We start from the raw sequence: 16,849 nt of genomic DNA, 5'->3' as shown, positions 1-16,849 counted from the left end.
CATCAGAAGGGTTAGAATTAACAAGACAAAAATAACAAATGTTGGAGAGGATGTGGAGCAAAGGGAACCCTCATACACTGCTGGTGGGAATGCAAACTGGTGTAGCCACTGTGGAAAACAGTATGGAGATTTCTCAAAAAATTAAAAATAGAAATAACATATGATCCAGCAATCCCACTACTGGGTATTTACACAAAGAACATGAAATCAGCAGTGCAAAGAGATTTATGCATCCCTACGTTCACTGCAGCATTACTCACAATAGCCAAGATGTGTAAGCAAACCAAGTGCCCTTCAATGGATGAATGGATAAGGAAGATGTGGTGTATGTATATATACACAGTGGAATACTACTCAGATAAAAAAGACAAAATTGTGCTATTTGCAACAACATGGATGGACCTTGAGGGCATTATGCTAAGTAAAGTAAGCCAGGCAGAGAAAGACAAACACCTTAGGATTTCACTCACATGCGGAAGTTAAACAAACACATGGATAAGGACAACATATTACTGGTTACCAGAGGGAGATGGGGAGGGGGAGGGGGAGAGGAAAAGTGGTAAAGGGGCGCATATGCGTGGTGATGGATAAAAATTTGACTGTTGGTGGCGAACACGATGCAGTCTATATAGAAATTGAAACATAATAATGTATACCTGAAATTATACAATGTTATAAACCGATATGACCACAACAAAATTTTTTTAAGTTTTCTGCCTGGGGAAGGAAGGGGCACTGAGGAGGTGGAAATGACTCAAAGGTTTTGAAGGAGGGTGATGAAGAAAAAGATAGTGCTGACTTATAGACACAAGGAAGTCAGTGAATGAAAGTGTTTTTGGGGAAGAAAATCCACAATCCCAGATCAGGAGGGAGGGCCGTGCTTTCTTCTGAGAAATGATGATCAGTCTTCTAAGCATCTCCCCAGCCTCCTTCTCCCCAGGGTCCTCCTCCCTGTGATGGCCCCACTGGCTCCTCCAGGCACCAAGGCAGAGAGTGGAACAGCCTTGAGTTCTTCACTCTTGCACTTCACAGCCAATCATCAAATCCCAACCACCACGCCCCCTGAGTCCCTCTTAACAATATCCCTGACCCATTGCAAGATCAGGGCATCTCATCTGTGTCATCACATCAGCCTCCTTCCTGGTCCTCCAATCCAGGACCCTCTCCTTCTTCCAGTTCATGCCTCTCACCATCTCCAAAGGACTCTTCTAATAACCCTATCTGGTCTGATGCTGTCCTGCTCACAACTCTTCAAAAAGGTTCCATCTTCAAAACACATCCAAAATGCACTATCTGATGTTCAGGGCTGTGAACGATCAGGCCTGAGCTAAAGTCACAGCCACAGCAAACACAACTCTCCTCCTCCACCAAACTCATCACAGTTAAGGACACACACCCCAAACACACCCAGAAACTGAGCTACTTAACAATTCTGCGCCTTCCTCGGGCTCCTCCCTCAGCCAGTCTGATCCTAGCCAACTCCTTTCCAACCTGAGGGACCACAAAGCCATCCTGTCTCATTCCACTCAACTGTAATTGTATTTTGTGTTATAGGTTTGTGCAAGGGTTATTCAAGAAAACCACATAAAAGACTTAAAATACTGATCAACAAACCACCCCAGGGCCAGAGTAATGTTGGAGTTTTATTATTAATAGAGTTAATTATCAATAGAGGCTTCCTGCATTACATTCTCTACATAGTGGTAGTCTTTTTAAAACAGAAATCTGTTCATACTATCTGTTGTTTAACATCTTCCCATTGCCTTCAAGATAAAATCCGAAATACTTGCATGGTGCTCAGGATCCTGTGTGACAGGCCCAGCCTTATCCTGATGGCTCTCAATTCTGAGAACAGCTCAGATCTTTCCGGGCAAGGATGCCCCCTTGCCATCAACTCTGGGCTGACCCCTGTTCATGTCTTAGGTCACTCTTTCACCAGAAGGACCCCTGACAACCAGGACACAGGTTGCAGGATGTCTACCTGTTATTGAATCTCATTGTCTCCTGTTTTCATGTTTCTTTCACCTTGTGTTAAAACAAGACTATAACTGAATTGTTTGCCACCTGAATATTTGTAATGTCTTGTCTTCATTCATCTGAGCCCCATGAGTACAGGGAAAGATCTGTCAGCTTCAGCAATGACTCTCCAGCTCCTGGCACCAACACTGGACATTGTAACTGCTCAATAAATATTGACTGACTGCCCAGCTGATGAAATAAAGGAAGAAAATTTGCATTTACAGAAGCTCAACAAAGGGAAGTGATTTGCCCAAGCTCACAAAGCCTCTATAAGAGGCAGAGTCAGAGTTGGAACAGAAAATGTGCTGGTCCTCCTCTGCCCTCTCCAAGACTCATGTTCTGGGACAAGTGTCGCTCTCTGGATTTGGGTTTGGCATGAGGTGGAGGCAGAGTGTGTGGGTGTGCAGAGACTTGGCTCTGGTCTGGAGGGTCCCCACAACCTGCTGTCTCCTTGTCTCCATACTTTAGGGAGTGCAGAGCGATGCCCTGAGAGGGCTGTTCCCCTTCCTGTGAGGCAACAGATGAGGAACCCACGATGTGTCACACGGAGACTGGTCCTTGTCACACTCCATGCTTCTGTCTGTCCTGTCTGGCTCTGTGGTATTTATCAGTCGTCTGCTCCACTGGAGACCATGGGAGGCAGAGCCAGGACACCTACCCTCACTGCCCTTGTCTGCCTCGGTGAGTTTTGGGGAAAAGAGGAGGCATAGTATCTCCACTCCTCACAGGTCCTAGTCCCCGAGACCCCAGGACTCAGGAGGTCAGTGCAGGCAGAAATTCTGGGAGGAGGAGAGATGTGCTCAGTCCCAGATCAGACCCCAGTGCTCAGGGACCCAGATCTGGCCTGGAGCTTCTACGTGTGCATGGGGTGACATGCCCTCACAGGGAACTCTCTTCCAGGGCTGTGTCGGGGCCCATGGAACCAGGTACAGGTGGGTGAGTCCTCTCCTACACCACCTGCTTCAGCCCAGTGAATCCCTCTGAGCAGCTTGGGGGAGGTCAGAGGGTCTGGGCTGAGGTCACCACTGTGGGAGGAGTCTTGAGTGACATTTGGGGATGCTGAAGGAAAAGAGTCCCCTGACACTTCAGGTCTGATTCTTTCCAGGAGCCCTCCCAAAACCCTTCATCTGGGCTGACCGCTCCATGGTCACTGCGGGGAGCACTGTGACCATCGGGTGTCAGGGATCTGTGCAGGCTGATGTCTACCATCTGTATAAAGACAGAGGCTCTAAACCCTTCGATACAAAGGCCCCACAGGACTCCAGCAACAAGGCCAATTTCTCCATTGACTCTGTGAGCTCACACAATGCAGGGCTATTTCAGTGTGCATATCACACACGCAGCAAGGGCTCGTCAGAGCACAGTGACCCCCTGCCCCTGGTGGTGACAGGTAAGGGGGAGGAGCTTGCCCCCTCCCACTGTGGGCTGCTCCTCACAGGCAGAAGGGAATGGAGTGGGGACTCAGGGGACCTCAGCTCTCACAGTCCACAGCTGGGGTATGTGGGCTGATGGTCCCCCTTTAAACTAGCTCCCTCCTTCTCCCTCAGGAGTGCTCAATGCACCCTCCCTCTCAGCCCACCCAGGCCCTGTGGTGGTGTCAGGAATGAATGTGTCCCTCTCCTGTAGCTCACAGTTCACAAGGGGCATGTTCCATCTGCTGAAGGAGGCAGGAGCTGACCTGTCAAGACACATGGAATCAAGGATCTATCAATGGAGGTGGCGGGCTGTCTTCCTTGTGGGCCCCGTGAACACCTCCCATGGAGGGACCTACAGGTGCTATGGTTCTCACAGCTCCTACCCCTATGTGTGGTCACACCCCAGCGACCCTCTGCATCTCGAGGTCACAGGTGAGGGAACCGCCAACACTTCTCTTTCCTAGGACACAAAAATGACTTACATATGTGCCCAGTGGAGCCCTGAGGGTGGTGGGAAGTTGGTGACTTGGGCTGCTGGGGCCTGAACCACAAAGCAGGAGGCTTGAGGAGGGACCAATGGGAACTCTCACTGCAGGCCCAGTGGGCAATGTGAGGTGTGCGTCCTCTTCAATGTCACTGTCCCTTCTCTCCAGGTGTGTACAGGGAGCCCTCCCTCTCAGCCCAGCCGGGCTTCCTGGTGCTGTCTGGAGACAACCTGACCCTCCAGTGTCACTCAGAGGCCGGCTTTGACAGATTTGCTCTAACCAAGGACGAGGGGCTCACACACCCCCAGCGTCTTCAGGGTCAGCACAGCCCTGACTTCCCCCTGGGCCATGTGAACTACACCCACGGGGGCCAGTACAGATGCTACAGTGGACACAACCTCTCCTATGCATGGTCAGCCCCCAGTGCCCCCCTGGACATCCTGATTGCGGGTGAGGCGCCCTTGCCCTGCCCCATGTCCTGATTGTCAGCTCAGTGCCCTGGGCCCAGGGTCACCCCTGCTGGTGATGGGGTCCAGGGAGACAATCCTGGAGCAGAGGCTGAGATGGGGCAGTGGTCTAGGGAGAGGATTGAGAACGGGAGAGTGAGGGGCAAGGAGATAAAAGAGACCCACCCAGAGTGACTAAGAGGAGCTGAGAGGGGGTCACAGACAGAGTCCCTGGAGAGAGGACCATGGTTCCCCAGCTCAGGGTCAAGGGCGTGTGGTGAGGGGGCAGCTCTCTACACATCACAACCTTCCTCTCCCCCAGGAATGTACGAGAAACCCTCCCTCTCAGCCCAGCCGGGGCCCTCAGTGTCCTGGGGAGAGTACATGACCCTGCAGTGTTGCTCTGAGATCCACTTGGATACCTTCCATCTGTCCAAGGAGGGGTCACTTGATCCTCCCCAGCACCTTCATCTGCAGGACATGCCTGCACCATTTCAGGCCAACTTCACCATCAGTCCCGTGATCTCAGACCACGAGGGGACCTACAGGTGCTATGGTTCAGACAGCACCTACCCCTACTTGTTGTCACTCCCCAGTGACCCCTTGGAGCTCCTGGTCTCAGGTGAGCAGCCCTAGCGCTGTTCCCTCTGTCCCTATGATCTACTTGGGGCCCTGTCCTCAAGCAACGTCTTGGCTGAGAATGGAGATAGGGGGCCAGAAGGAGGGTCACCCAGAAGAGGATAAGCCCCTCAGAGTCTTTCCTACTGATACCCCCCAGCCCCCACAAGTGGATCTAGAATGTGCTAGCTAGGGAGAAGGACAGTCTTGCAGGGGCCACAGGGCAGATGTAGGAGAATGTTTGAGTGAGGTGGGTACTTCAGGGTCAGCCCAGCCCTTCACCTACAGGGCCCATCTCAACAACTGGAGATTCACTGAGGACCCTTTGCTCAGAGCGACCACAGACCACCCAGGGCATTCTGACAGTCTCTCTGAGGATATAATGCCCCATCAGATACTCAAAGACAAGCTTGTCTCCTAGGGAACTGATAATTGGCAGGGATCTAGGCGGGGACCACAGGACTCTAGGGGCTCTAGGCTGGGCAGACGATGTGTGGGGCGATCATGGCAGAGGGAGATGTTAGACCAGCCTTGGAGAGGGGCAGCCGGGCTGATGACGGGAGAAGAGCAGCCGCCCCTCACTTCTCCCACCTTTGGTTTATGATATATGGGGTGTGATCCACTGGGGAGTCTCAGTGCTCCCTGAGGTGGTGATTTTGGACAGGTCCTTGATTCCAGAGCTCCTGGTCTCAGGTGGGGAACCCCTGTCCCTGTCCTCTCTGAGCTCAGGTCTTCTCTGGGCCCCGTCCACAGGAAAGTCTCAGAAACAGTGGAATAATTGGAGCACAAGGGATGGTCCACAGAGGAAATCCAGCCCATGAGAGGGTGGAAATAGGTGGGAACCTCCCACCCCTGGGACACCCCATCCCTGTAGTCTCAGGCAGGGCTGAGGGTGGGAGAGGGATGGAATGAGTCAGTGAAACTAAGAGGAAATGAGATTAGACTGAAGTTACAAGTCAGAGGCCCCACAGACTGACTTCCTGGTTTCTCCATCTGAGAACCACAGCATCGCTACTGATCAGGAGCTAGGAGCAGGGGGAGATCCCACAGAGGTGCTCAGTCTAGGAATCAGGGTGGCAGGGACCCCCTGAGTAGGTGGGGCTGGGGCAGTGTGGGCTCAGTTCTCCTGGGAGGGTGAACTTCTGAGAAAGCCTTTCCTCATCTGAACAAGGGGAAGCTACATGGCCATGCCTTCCAGAGCCCCTTTCATTTCTGACCTTCTGGGGCATCTGGGAAGTGGTTCATCATAGACCTTCTCCTAGTCCAGCCCTCTCTGGGCTTGTCCTGCTGCTCCCAGTAACTCTGACCTTGTCAGGATTAAAAAGCTGAGGGAGACAGGGGGCCGGTGCATGTGATTTTTATCCATCAGTCCTGGAGTCTCAGCTTAGCAAGAGAAGCCACAGTATTGTGGAGAACACAAAGATTTGGAAACCCTATTGATTTAGCACCTCAACTCTCCTGGTCCACACAAAAACTGTGGGATTTTCTACTAAAAGCTACTCCCCCTTGTCAGATCACCTTGGTCCCAGGCCCCTGACCAGTTTTGGAGGATGTGTGGAGTAGAAGGAGAGGGACGGGGTTGCAGCATTTGGTGTCCAGGTCTGAGCTGGAATCCAAGGAAGATGTTGGACTGATGGAGGAGGACAGGCTAGAAGAGTTGGAGAGAGAACAGACAGACACTCCCTTGGCAGCTCCTAATTCTCATTTCCAAGAAATCTTTAGATGCAGCGCCTCACACACACGTGCGAGTCCCTTAGTCCTCTCAGAACAGGCTAGGAGGCTGCTCAAGCCTGAGTTGGATTTGCTGTGGATGCAGGTGGAGCCCACACCAGACACTCTCCTATAGAGAGAAGCACCCGCCCGTGGGTACTGCTCTCCACAGCCCTCCTGTGCTCACCTGGAGGCCTCCAGCCACTCAGTGCACACCTGAGACTAAGGAGGGCCTGTGCACGGCTCACTGGGGTCACTTAGGGGATCACTGCACCGCCCATCTGTGTGCAGCTCACGTCTACTCTGAATTTTCTGTGCACACCTCTCTGCTATTCCTCTCTTTCACTGAGAACTTTAATAGCAAAACTTGCATATATAAATTTGCAAATTTAACTTATAAACATTTATGACTTAAAAATAGGCAATTCTATTCCTATTTTCATTGGGATTAGATTAAATTTATACATTCATTACGGAGAGTAACTTTTTATTATTGGGAAGTTTTCCTTCAAAAGATGCTTAAAAGGAGGGTTTATTTATGACTTCAGATGCATTTTGAAGTTTTATGCATAAAATTGTCTAAACTCACAGCTTAAGATTTGTTCAACTGCTTTATTAATTGATAAGTAAGATCTTTGATTTTTTATAATTTATAAATATTTAAATATAGATAACAATGATATTGGCTTGGTTATATTAATTTTATGTCCCATTAACTTACGAAAGATTCTCCACCACTCAATTGTTTTTCAATTAATCTCCTCCGATTTACTGACAATAATTTAATTAAGCTCAAGGAAATTGAAATTTCACTTGTTTCCAGATTGTGCACCAATTTTATTTGTATCATATAGTATATGAAAATGCAGACAATGTAAAATGTTAAGATATACCTGAGTGTCACTTTCAGATAATATCTTCATTTTTAATCCAAATTGTTTTAAGGCAAACACATCAAAAGCCTATATTTTTTGTATGTATAACACTATTGACCAATCCATCAGTCCATTTTTCTGTTACATTCAGCTTTTATTAGGAAAAAAATATTATTTTATTTATAGAAATTAGGATTTTTTTCTGGACTTTTTTACATCTCCTGAATTCTTTCTCTTTAATTTTAGCCATGGTGAGATACATTTAAAAGACTTATTAGTAACAAACATCTGGATATTAACCCCACTGAGTGACATCTACTATTATTTCGTACTTTTCGACCAGTAGAAGCTTATTTAGAATTTTTACATTGAGATGAATAATTAGAATTGATCTATAACTTGCTTTTTCCTTTTTTTATGTTAAAACTGGTTAAAATAGATTTGAAGAGTTACCTATTTTTTGTGCTCACCCAATACATAAAACCACTGATTTTCCTATTCCTTAACAACTTGAAGGCTAACAATGTGGATTTTCTTGGTTTGGGATATCTGAAATGGAGAGGGTAGAGATTATCTACTTTTTTTTCTTTCATGTAGTGTTTACTGAGTGCCATTAACTTCTACATGATTTTAATATCAAAGAAGCTGAGAATTTCACACATTCTTATAACTCATTTTCTTATCCAGTATTTTAGCATGAAAAAGTTCATATATAAAATCGAATGACTATCTTCTCTGCTTGGAATCTTATACCACTTCCCAGAGTTATTTCAGACAGAGAGAGAGAGATGATGATGATGGTGATGATGATGATGATCATCATGATGATGATGATGATCATCATGATGATGACAGTTATGGAAACTCCCTCATCTGTCCTGTCATTTCTACCTTGTCTCAAATGCACCAACACCCCAAATCTCAGCGCCCCCTTCTCCTCTGGACCAGGCTATATCTCACAGACATGACTTTATTCTTTATTGAAGAACAGTCAGAGGTCTTTCTGGGGACCTGCTCCTCCTGCAGCCTGTGATGTGCTTCATCTGGGTCTTCAAGTGGCTCCTCTCAGGCTCCTTCTCCTATTCAGGAATCAGTTTAAGCATAATCTCCAAGTGTGACCTTCATGGTGATACTGTATAGATCAGACCTACCTCCCCGTTACATAATTTATTTCTTGTAATTAACACAACTGGCGCTGTATGTTTGTATGGATTGAATTTTCTCTCTTTTCTCATGTGTATATGACCCACCTCTCATCCATGGATCCCCAGTCTTCAGTCGTTGAGTAAATGTAAGCACTCATATCTGGAAGAGTTAGCCTACATGGTCAATAACCCAGAGTGAACAGAGAGCATACAAGAATTCAATTATTTCTGTATTGAGAGACCAGGTTTATCAACAATCCTGAGCTCTGGGGGCACATCCAAACTCTGTTCCAAAGAAGTTCAAAAGCAAAGTCTAAATTCAAAAAACCACATGAAGACTGAGAGAATCCAATGAGAACAGAGGGAATCCTTCTACAACAGAGAAAGGATTCTTTAAGAGACTGCATCATATTTATTTCATGAGAAACAGAGGGAATTATAAGACCACAGAGCCCAGGGGAAAGGCTTGAGTCATATCAACTCCTCAACCATCCTCACTATTTTGTGTTTCTCAGAAGCAGCTGACACCATCAGCCCATCACTATACAAGTCAGACTCCAAGAGTAGCAAGCAGGAGAAATTCTCAGTTATGGGGCTGGTGCAGAGGGTCACGTCCTCCACAGGGGAGGCAGGTGACCTGGGTGGACATCTAGGGATCCTGGGGTGATTTTGCTCTGCCCTCACCTCTGTGACCTCTTTCTCCACAATTCCTAGGCTCACATCCTCAAGACTACACAGTGGAGAATCTCATCCGGATGGGGGTGGCTGCCGTAATCCTGGTGGTCCTCGGGATTCTGCTCTTTCAGGCTCGGCACAGCCTGAGAAGACCCCAGGATGCAGCCAGGAGGTAGACACAAAAGAGAACAAGGCACTGTTCAGAGAGGTAGAGGCTTGTAAATAAATCTTGTGTGCCCAGGAGGTTCTGGAAGAACATCCGGGGCATATGTAGTGTGAACTGTCTACAGGTCATTGCAAGGTGGAGGAATCATTGTCCATGTGCAGAGACAATGTTTGGACTCTTCTGCCAATAAACTGTGGAACATTCCCTCCCAACCACTGCTGAGTTGTCTTGACTGGCTCCTATCTTTCCCCTTCTCTGTGAAATCAGCACGTATCCCACATGGCGGATTTGGGTCCTCACCTCCTCACACTTTCATGCTCTGGTACATTTTCATGCAATTCCTTTTTCCTTTATTTCTAATTTCCACATTCCTTGATGTGTATTAAGGAGTCTCTATTTCTTCTTTGGGAGCGTGAAATCTACTTTAATAAATCAATAAATTATAATAACAAAGATCCAGCCTGAAAGAGGTAAATCCAAAATGATTTCCTAACACCCTCTCTGGACTCCACAAGCCCTTCGCTTTTCATCAGATGCTACCTGTGTAGTTTCTTCAGAAATATCATCACTTGGAATCAAGACATTGCTGTTTGACATAGCACAGTTCTTACTGCTCCTGAAAAACCCATTGTTAAAAACACTGATTCAAGGCATTTTCCAGTTTCTCTGGTGTATATATTCCCTTCACGGCCAACTTCAAGGTGCCAATGTGAGAATGACATGGAGTAAATTTTCATAAACTTAGACTTGACAATAGTTTTCAGTTATGACACTAAAAGCACAAACTGGAAAAGAAAAAAAATACAAGAATTGAACTTCATCAAATTTAAAATATATGTTCGTTAAAAACGATGATTATGGGGCTGGCCCTGTGGTGTAGCAGTTAAGTGCGCATGCTCCACTACTGGCGGCCCGGGTTTGGATCCCGGGTGCGCACCGACACACCGCTTCTCTGGCCACGCTGAGGCCACGTCCCACATACAGCAACTAGAAGGATGTGCAACTATGACGTACAACTATCTACTGGGACTTTGGGGAGAAAAAGGGGAAAAAATGAGGAGGATTGGCAATAGATGTTAGCTCACAGCCGGTCTTCCTCAGCAATGGGAGGAGAATTGGCATGGATGTTAGCTCAGGTCTGATCTTCCTCACAAAAAAAAAAAAAAAGATGATTTAGAGTGTAAAAGCCAAATTCCAAAAGTGGAAAAAATTTGCAAATCACGCATCTTATTAGAGTCTAGTATCCACTATGTAAAAAGAATACGTTTCTCAACAACTAAAAACAATCCTATTTAAAAAAAAATAGTCCAATGGCTTGAACAGACATTTCTAAAAAAAGATACACAGGTGGACAGCAAGCATATGAAATATGATCAACTCACTAGTTATTACGGAATTGAAAATAAAACCACAATGAAATATTACTTCAAACCCATTGGATTGGCCATAATTTGAAAAAAAAAAAGTGTTGATAAGGATGTGGAGAAATCTGAACCCACATACACTGCAGGTGGGAATGTAAAATGATTAAGCCATGTGGAAAACAGTTCAGCAGTTCTTCAAAAATTAAACCCAGAATTACCATACGATCTAGAAAATCTCCTTCCAGGTTTGTTTCACTTATGCAAGACTAATAAATTATAGAGATCTGTCATACAACTATGTGCCTATAGTTAACAATACGGTAGCATGCACGAAAATTTGTAAAGAGGGTAGATCTCACGTTAAGTTCTCTTACCACAGTAAGAAAAGAAAAGAAAAATAATTGCTCACAGATATTTGAACACTTATGAAAGTGTGTTCATAGAAGAACTGTTCACAATTGACAAAAAGTGACAACAACCCAAATGCCCATCAACTGATTATGGAAAAACAACAACAATTAAAACCTCTGAATGTCTCCAACTAGTACATTTGCCAAAAGCAGGGAGATGCAATCCACAGTCTCAGATGAAGAGTTATTGTCTGGAGGACAAGAGGTGGTGAGGGGGCAGAAATGCCTCAGACATTTTGATGGATAGTGGTGAAGAGAAGGTGCTGCTGCTTATGGAAACAAGAAAGTCAGAGAGAGGAAGTGCTTGGGAGAAACAAAACCACATACCCAGGCCAGGAGGGAGGTGGTGGTTCCTCTGTGAGTCAGTTGACAGTATTATAAACATCTCCCCAGGCCTTCTTCTCCTCTTGGGTTCACCCATCCTGTGTTAGCCCCATTGGTTCCTCTAGCCAACCAAGACAGAGAAAGGAAGAGCCCTCAATTCTTCACTCTCTTGCAGATCACTTATAATGAACAAATTCAACAGTTCTGCCACTGATCCCTTTTATCCATGACCCTAGACCACCACCAGGGCCAAGTTCAATAAAAGACTCAAGACATCTTGGTGGGACCCCATCAGCCTCCTTCCTGCTGCATACCTTGGGCTTTCACTACCTGATAAGGTGTTTTATTGTTATGGCCCCAAACTTTTCTGTCAATGACACTGCAGAAAGCCCTTCCAAAGGTCTCCTCCTTCCTTCAAGAAAATTCCAACCATCTCCACATGACAATCCATGAGGTTGATGATCGGGCTGAGCTAAACTCTCCAGCCCCAGCAAATCCACATGAGAGGCAAATGAAAAAAAATCCACTGGGGGATATAATAGAGCTCACTTACAATTCCAATACATTAGTGGTTTGAGTAAAAGTTATTTCAACCAATTTGGGGAATATATTGGAATTATCTAGCAAAAAGAAGAGACATTGAGCAACAAAAATAAAGCATATACCCTAGAGGGAAATGTGTATGTAAACACAAGGTTACATTCTAAAGAGCATTGATAGGAGAGGGTCTTATTTAGAAAACATCCATAAATTAAAAAAAGAAAGATGGGTGGCATATCTCCATCATGGAATATCATATGACACTGCAAATGCACAGATTAAATCTACAACGAGCAATCTTCAAAAATGGTGATGAATAAATGAAAAATTTTTAAAAAGAGGCATGCAGGGACATTTCATTACATAAAGTTCAGAAAGAGACATCATTTGTCATTTACATAGGCACACATAAGACAAACTCAATAAATAAAGGAAGGGAAAGAACCCCATGTAATCCGTCTAGTGGTTAAATGTAATGCAACATTGAAAGGTTTATTCAAAATGGAAAACACAGGGGCTGCTGGAAAGCAGGTGGTGTTCTTCTTGACCTTCATCTGGTGACTCATGAATCCAGTTGTCATACTGGTAAACAGTGCATTTCTGTTTTGTAACCTATCTTTATTTTCCATACAATTGAGTGAACTGGGACTGAAGTAAGGGCTGAAATCCACAGCCTGCACTAGGCATTGAACTTCCAAAAAAGTAGCTATTGATGTGTTAGATAGCAAGTATGTCACATCTTGGCAATGTGGTTGCCTCAAAGCCATGACCACCGCCTGCCTGAGTAGTCTCACAAAGTCCAGTCAAACTATGGGTCCCTGTCTGGGAGAGAAACTATGCCTCAGAAGAGAAAAGACCTTGCCCAGTACCACTTGACATGCAACTGAAAAATTTAAATGGACATTAAAATTTCTCATTCCACTTTGTTCAAACAAGCTGAACAGGGATGTGTTACCGAACCCAAACATAGGTTCGTTTACCTACTGCATAGTAGGGCCAATAAAGAGACAACTGAAACACCAGGCTTGTGGTAAGGAAAGAGGTTTACCATTATTGAAAGACAGCCAGGTGAGGAGATGGGAGTTAGAACTCAGATCCACCTGCCAGAAGGGAAAAAGGTAGGGGTTTTTATCTGGGATTTTAGGCAGCAGAATGATAGCATGTGCTGGGGTTTTAGGTAGAGGAGGGAGAGCATGTGCTGGGGTTTTAGGTAGGGGAGGGGAGCGTGTACTGGAGTTTTAGGTAGGGGTGGGGGAGTATGTTCTGGGGTTTTAGGTAGGGGAGGGGGAGTATGTGCTGGGGTTTCAGGTGGGGGCGGGGGAGCATGTGGCCTTGTTGGTTGGCACCTGTCTGCCAGTCTGCATTTGGCCTTGAAGTCTGAGTTTCTTTTTCCTTGACTGTCTGGACTTTTCTGGTTAGTTTTCAGCTTCAGCCTGAGCTTGGCCTTGGGAGGCTGCATGCTGATGTCTGGATTTTGACTAGCTGCAAAAGACAGCTCACTCATATACTAAGGATGGACAGAAAGATCTGGTTAGTTTTAAACAACAGTTGATTATGCTGAATAATTATGCTGCACAGCTGCAGTTAGCAAAGCTCATCTCAAAGTATTTCTTCTCTTTTTCTAGCCCAGGGAAGATTTTTTAACCTCTGTGTGTTTGGTTTCAATCCCCACTGTCTTATGATCATTCTGCAATCTTGGGGAATGGGGTCAAAGACCACTCTAACTGCTTCCTTCTGTAAAAGGGTGCAGATCAGGATCAGAGGAATGAAAATGTTTTATCTTTATTTTAAAGTATTTTTGGATACCGGGTGGAGAGAGCAAGATATGTTTTGCATCACCAATAATTTAGTACTCTGATGAATGGCTTTGGAATAACATTTAATTTCACATTTTAAAATTATATGGATGACTACACATATTAGCAAAATAGACAGCCCAAATTTTAGTATCCCCTCCATAAAGGATCTCAATCTTTGGGAAATCCAGTAGAAGAGGCCTGTAAACCAATCAAGGTTAGTGTGTAGAACCTCAGGTGAAATCTGATGTAGCCAAGTAGCCTCCTGTCTAATAGTCCAACAAGTAAGGTAAGAATCTGGGAGTCATTTATTACTTATCTTTTGAAGGCCATTTTCTGAACAACAACTTGCAGTCTATCAGGGATTCCCTCGACCATTAGGAAAAGACAGTGTCTAGAGTGTGAAGTCACTCAAGGTTTGGGTGATCCCAGTTGTGATGTTTTTCTATGGCATGGTTCATATTTCCTGTTTTTTGTATGGTCCCATCCAGCAGAGATGAAGTTTAGGATTTCAATATGACCCAGTCTCTATGACAAAAATAGTGCAGAGAAACATCTGACAGTGCCTAGTTCCTTAGTTCATGTTTCCTCCGGGTCTTTTGGATCATCTCCAGAACATAGAAAGGTCCCAAAGTTAGTCCTACATTGTGTAAGCAGGTAACCAGATATTTAATAAGAAGCATTTCTAGAAAAACAAAAAGAAAAACAAGGTTAATGATTAGAAAAAATTATAAACCAATTTCTGAGCTCAGGGGATGGGCAGTCAAGAGGATCTCTAGATGTCAGTATTAAAGAATCCTCCACAGTTTGAAATGTCTCCAATGATGTTATCAGGCATTCAGGTAAACCTTCTGAGTGGCTTCCATAGCAAGAGGCATGAAGATTGTTCAAATGTGGGCTAACATGGTGCTCTCTCTTAGGTTTATACTTAATTGTCCAGCTTCAGTTTGCAGGGCTTCAGGAAAAAGCGTGGTGTTAGTTCTCAATGATTCCAAATGAAAAGGACAGAAAAAAAATTGAAAATGTTAATTTTGAGATCTGTACTAGGTACTTGAGGAAAGTAGAATTCAGGATCCAGGCCAGTTTACAGATAGAAAACACAAACCTTGAAGAAAATTAACAGACCAGAATGCAACATCCACAAATATGTATTATAGTTTCTGTTGAAACATAATTTTTCTCCCTAAAATCACCCTCATTCTTACCAAAGATAGCCAAATTAAGACTCATTCACTTGCAAAATAACTCTAGTTTTAATAAACTTGGCCCAATTATTTACACAAGCACAACAAGAATGACAGTTGGTCATATAGGCTCTTTTGAATCTGCTTTGCTGGAACTTTTTACAAGGAATCTCAGGTTGAATTTTAAAGGCCTCTTGAGGCTAGGCCAAGCCAAGGACTTGTCATTAGACTCCTCCTGCAATACCAAGAGATTTCAGTGAATTCCTGTCTTCTTGAGGTTCCCAAAATATCCTGGGGTTCTCTGCACCTGCCAGAGAAGTGACCTTCCTTACTCACCTTACTTACTCAGTTGCTGGGAACCCTGTAAGCAAGGTGCAAGGCCAATATTTCCATGGCTTTATCTTATAAAGTCCGACCTTTTTTTCTCTAAATCTGTCTGGTCATACCAAGTTTATGCATATTTCTCTTAAATATGACTTTTCAGTCAAAGCCTTGGTATTATAACAAGTGTTTTCAATTGTGTCCTGATATAACGAAAACAGATTATTATTGAACTTATATAAATAACTATATTGCCATGAATTTAAGAATACTCACTAATCAAAAGTTTTCAAATTCTTGAAAGATCGGATAGGAACAAAAAGATAAATGCTTCAATTTTGTTTACAAATTTTTATATGTCATAGTTCTTTAAAAGAAAAGAGAAAAAGTTTTCATTAAACCTGGAAAAACAAAACATTAAAAAAACAGCAATATTTTAAACAAAAAGTCCTAAAAATTATAATCATCATTATTAATTTATTTGGTCCCATGATATCAACTCTTGATCTTCTGTTAGCAGTTTCATGACGACATCAGTTTCTCCATTACAGTTCTGTAATTTTTTTTACCCAGCTCAGGTTCCTAATTTGAAATTTTATCACAAACCTCTATTCTAGAGCAAGTGTCAGAATCTTTTCCATGAATCTCTCTGAAGAGGAAACATATTTGCAAAAACTTCAGAGTAAAACAGCTATCTGCAAATGACAAAACATTCAAAATGACAATTGACAAAGACATTTGGTTATTTTTGTCACATATAGCACCTTGAGATAATAACTAGAATTATGACTGACAATCAGGACAGATCAGAAGTTTGGGAATGTTATATATTTTTAAAACACTTACATTAATAATATTTACCTATATAATATAGTCAAGGAAGTCTTATTATTACTTATCTCATAATGTTTCACATATAATTTAACATAGCAAATAAGCCTAATTAGTTTAATATCTTCCTCTTTATAGTAAAAGAGAGCAAACTTTTTGAGAAGTCTCAGGGCTGATTGGAAATTCTCAAAGATTCCTTTTTAAGTCAAAAGAAAGACTTTAATTTTGGGCGGGAGTTTGTCAAAAATATTAAAAAGTTTTAAAACATTTGGTCAAATAGGAAATAATGCTTAGTTATCCATTTAATCAAGGTGACAACAGAAACAGTCAAAGGCAACAGAGAGTTAAAACAGTCAAAAAACCTTCATAGAGAGACTTCTGTCCTTTCAAACATAGGAAGTTATTTTAATAAAACGTAAATTTTCTGTCATTTAGGGAGACTTACTCAAGGCAAGGAAACACCTTTTATAAGCTCTTATCAAAAACAGACCATAGTTCAAGAAAATTTTCATTTTAAGAGAGAAA

The 16,849-nt window shown here is 43.8% G+C and overlaps 1 protein-coding gene across 1 annotated transcript; it reads left to right on the top strand.

Annotated features, from left to right (window-relative positions):
* Positions 1-2,651: 2,651 nt before the first annotated feature.
* Positions 2,652-9,892, top strand: LOC101408241 (leukocyte immunoglobulin-like receptor subfamily A member 6). The gene is made up of 7 exons (XM_014794296.2): positions 2,652-2,700; positions 2,920-2,955; positions 3,125-3,409; positions 3,567-3,866; positions 4,088-4,369; positions 4,688-4,987; positions 9,428-9,892. Exons 1-7 carry the CDS (start codon positions 2,652-2,654, stop codon positions 9,562-9,564), a joined length of 1,389 nt encoding a protein of 462 aa, XP_014649782.1. The 3' UTR covers positions 9,565-9,892.
* The last annotated feature ends 6,957 nt before the right edge of the window (positions 9,893-16,849 follow it).

Source organism: Ceratotherium simum, chromosome 33 (genome assembly GCF_057802395.1).
Source record: "Ceratotherium simum simum isolate JZ-2026a chromosome 33, ASM5780239v1, whole genome shotgun sequence".
NCBI classification, from domain to species: Eukaryota; Metazoa; Chordata; class Mammalia; order Perissodactyla; family Rhinocerotidae; genus Ceratotherium; species Ceratotherium simum.
Note: the sequence above shows the minus strand (reverse complement) of the source record. Positions and strands in the feature narration are given on the sequence as shown.

Bases quoted from the DNA above. Each gene is read 5' to 3' on its own strand.
- LOC101408241 (XM_014794296.2), top strand. From the start codon at position 2,652: ATGGGAGGCAGAGCCAGGACACCTACCCTCACTGCCCTTGTCTGCCTC. The intron at 2,956-3,124 runs GTGAGTCCTCTC...GATTCTTTCCAG, and splicing joins ATGGAACCAGGTACAGGTGG to GAGCCCTCCCAAAACCCTTC. The intron at 3,867-4,087 runs GTGAGGGAACCG...CCTTCTCTCCAG, and splicing joins TCTGCATCTCGAGGTCACAG to GTGTGTACAGGGAGCCCTCC.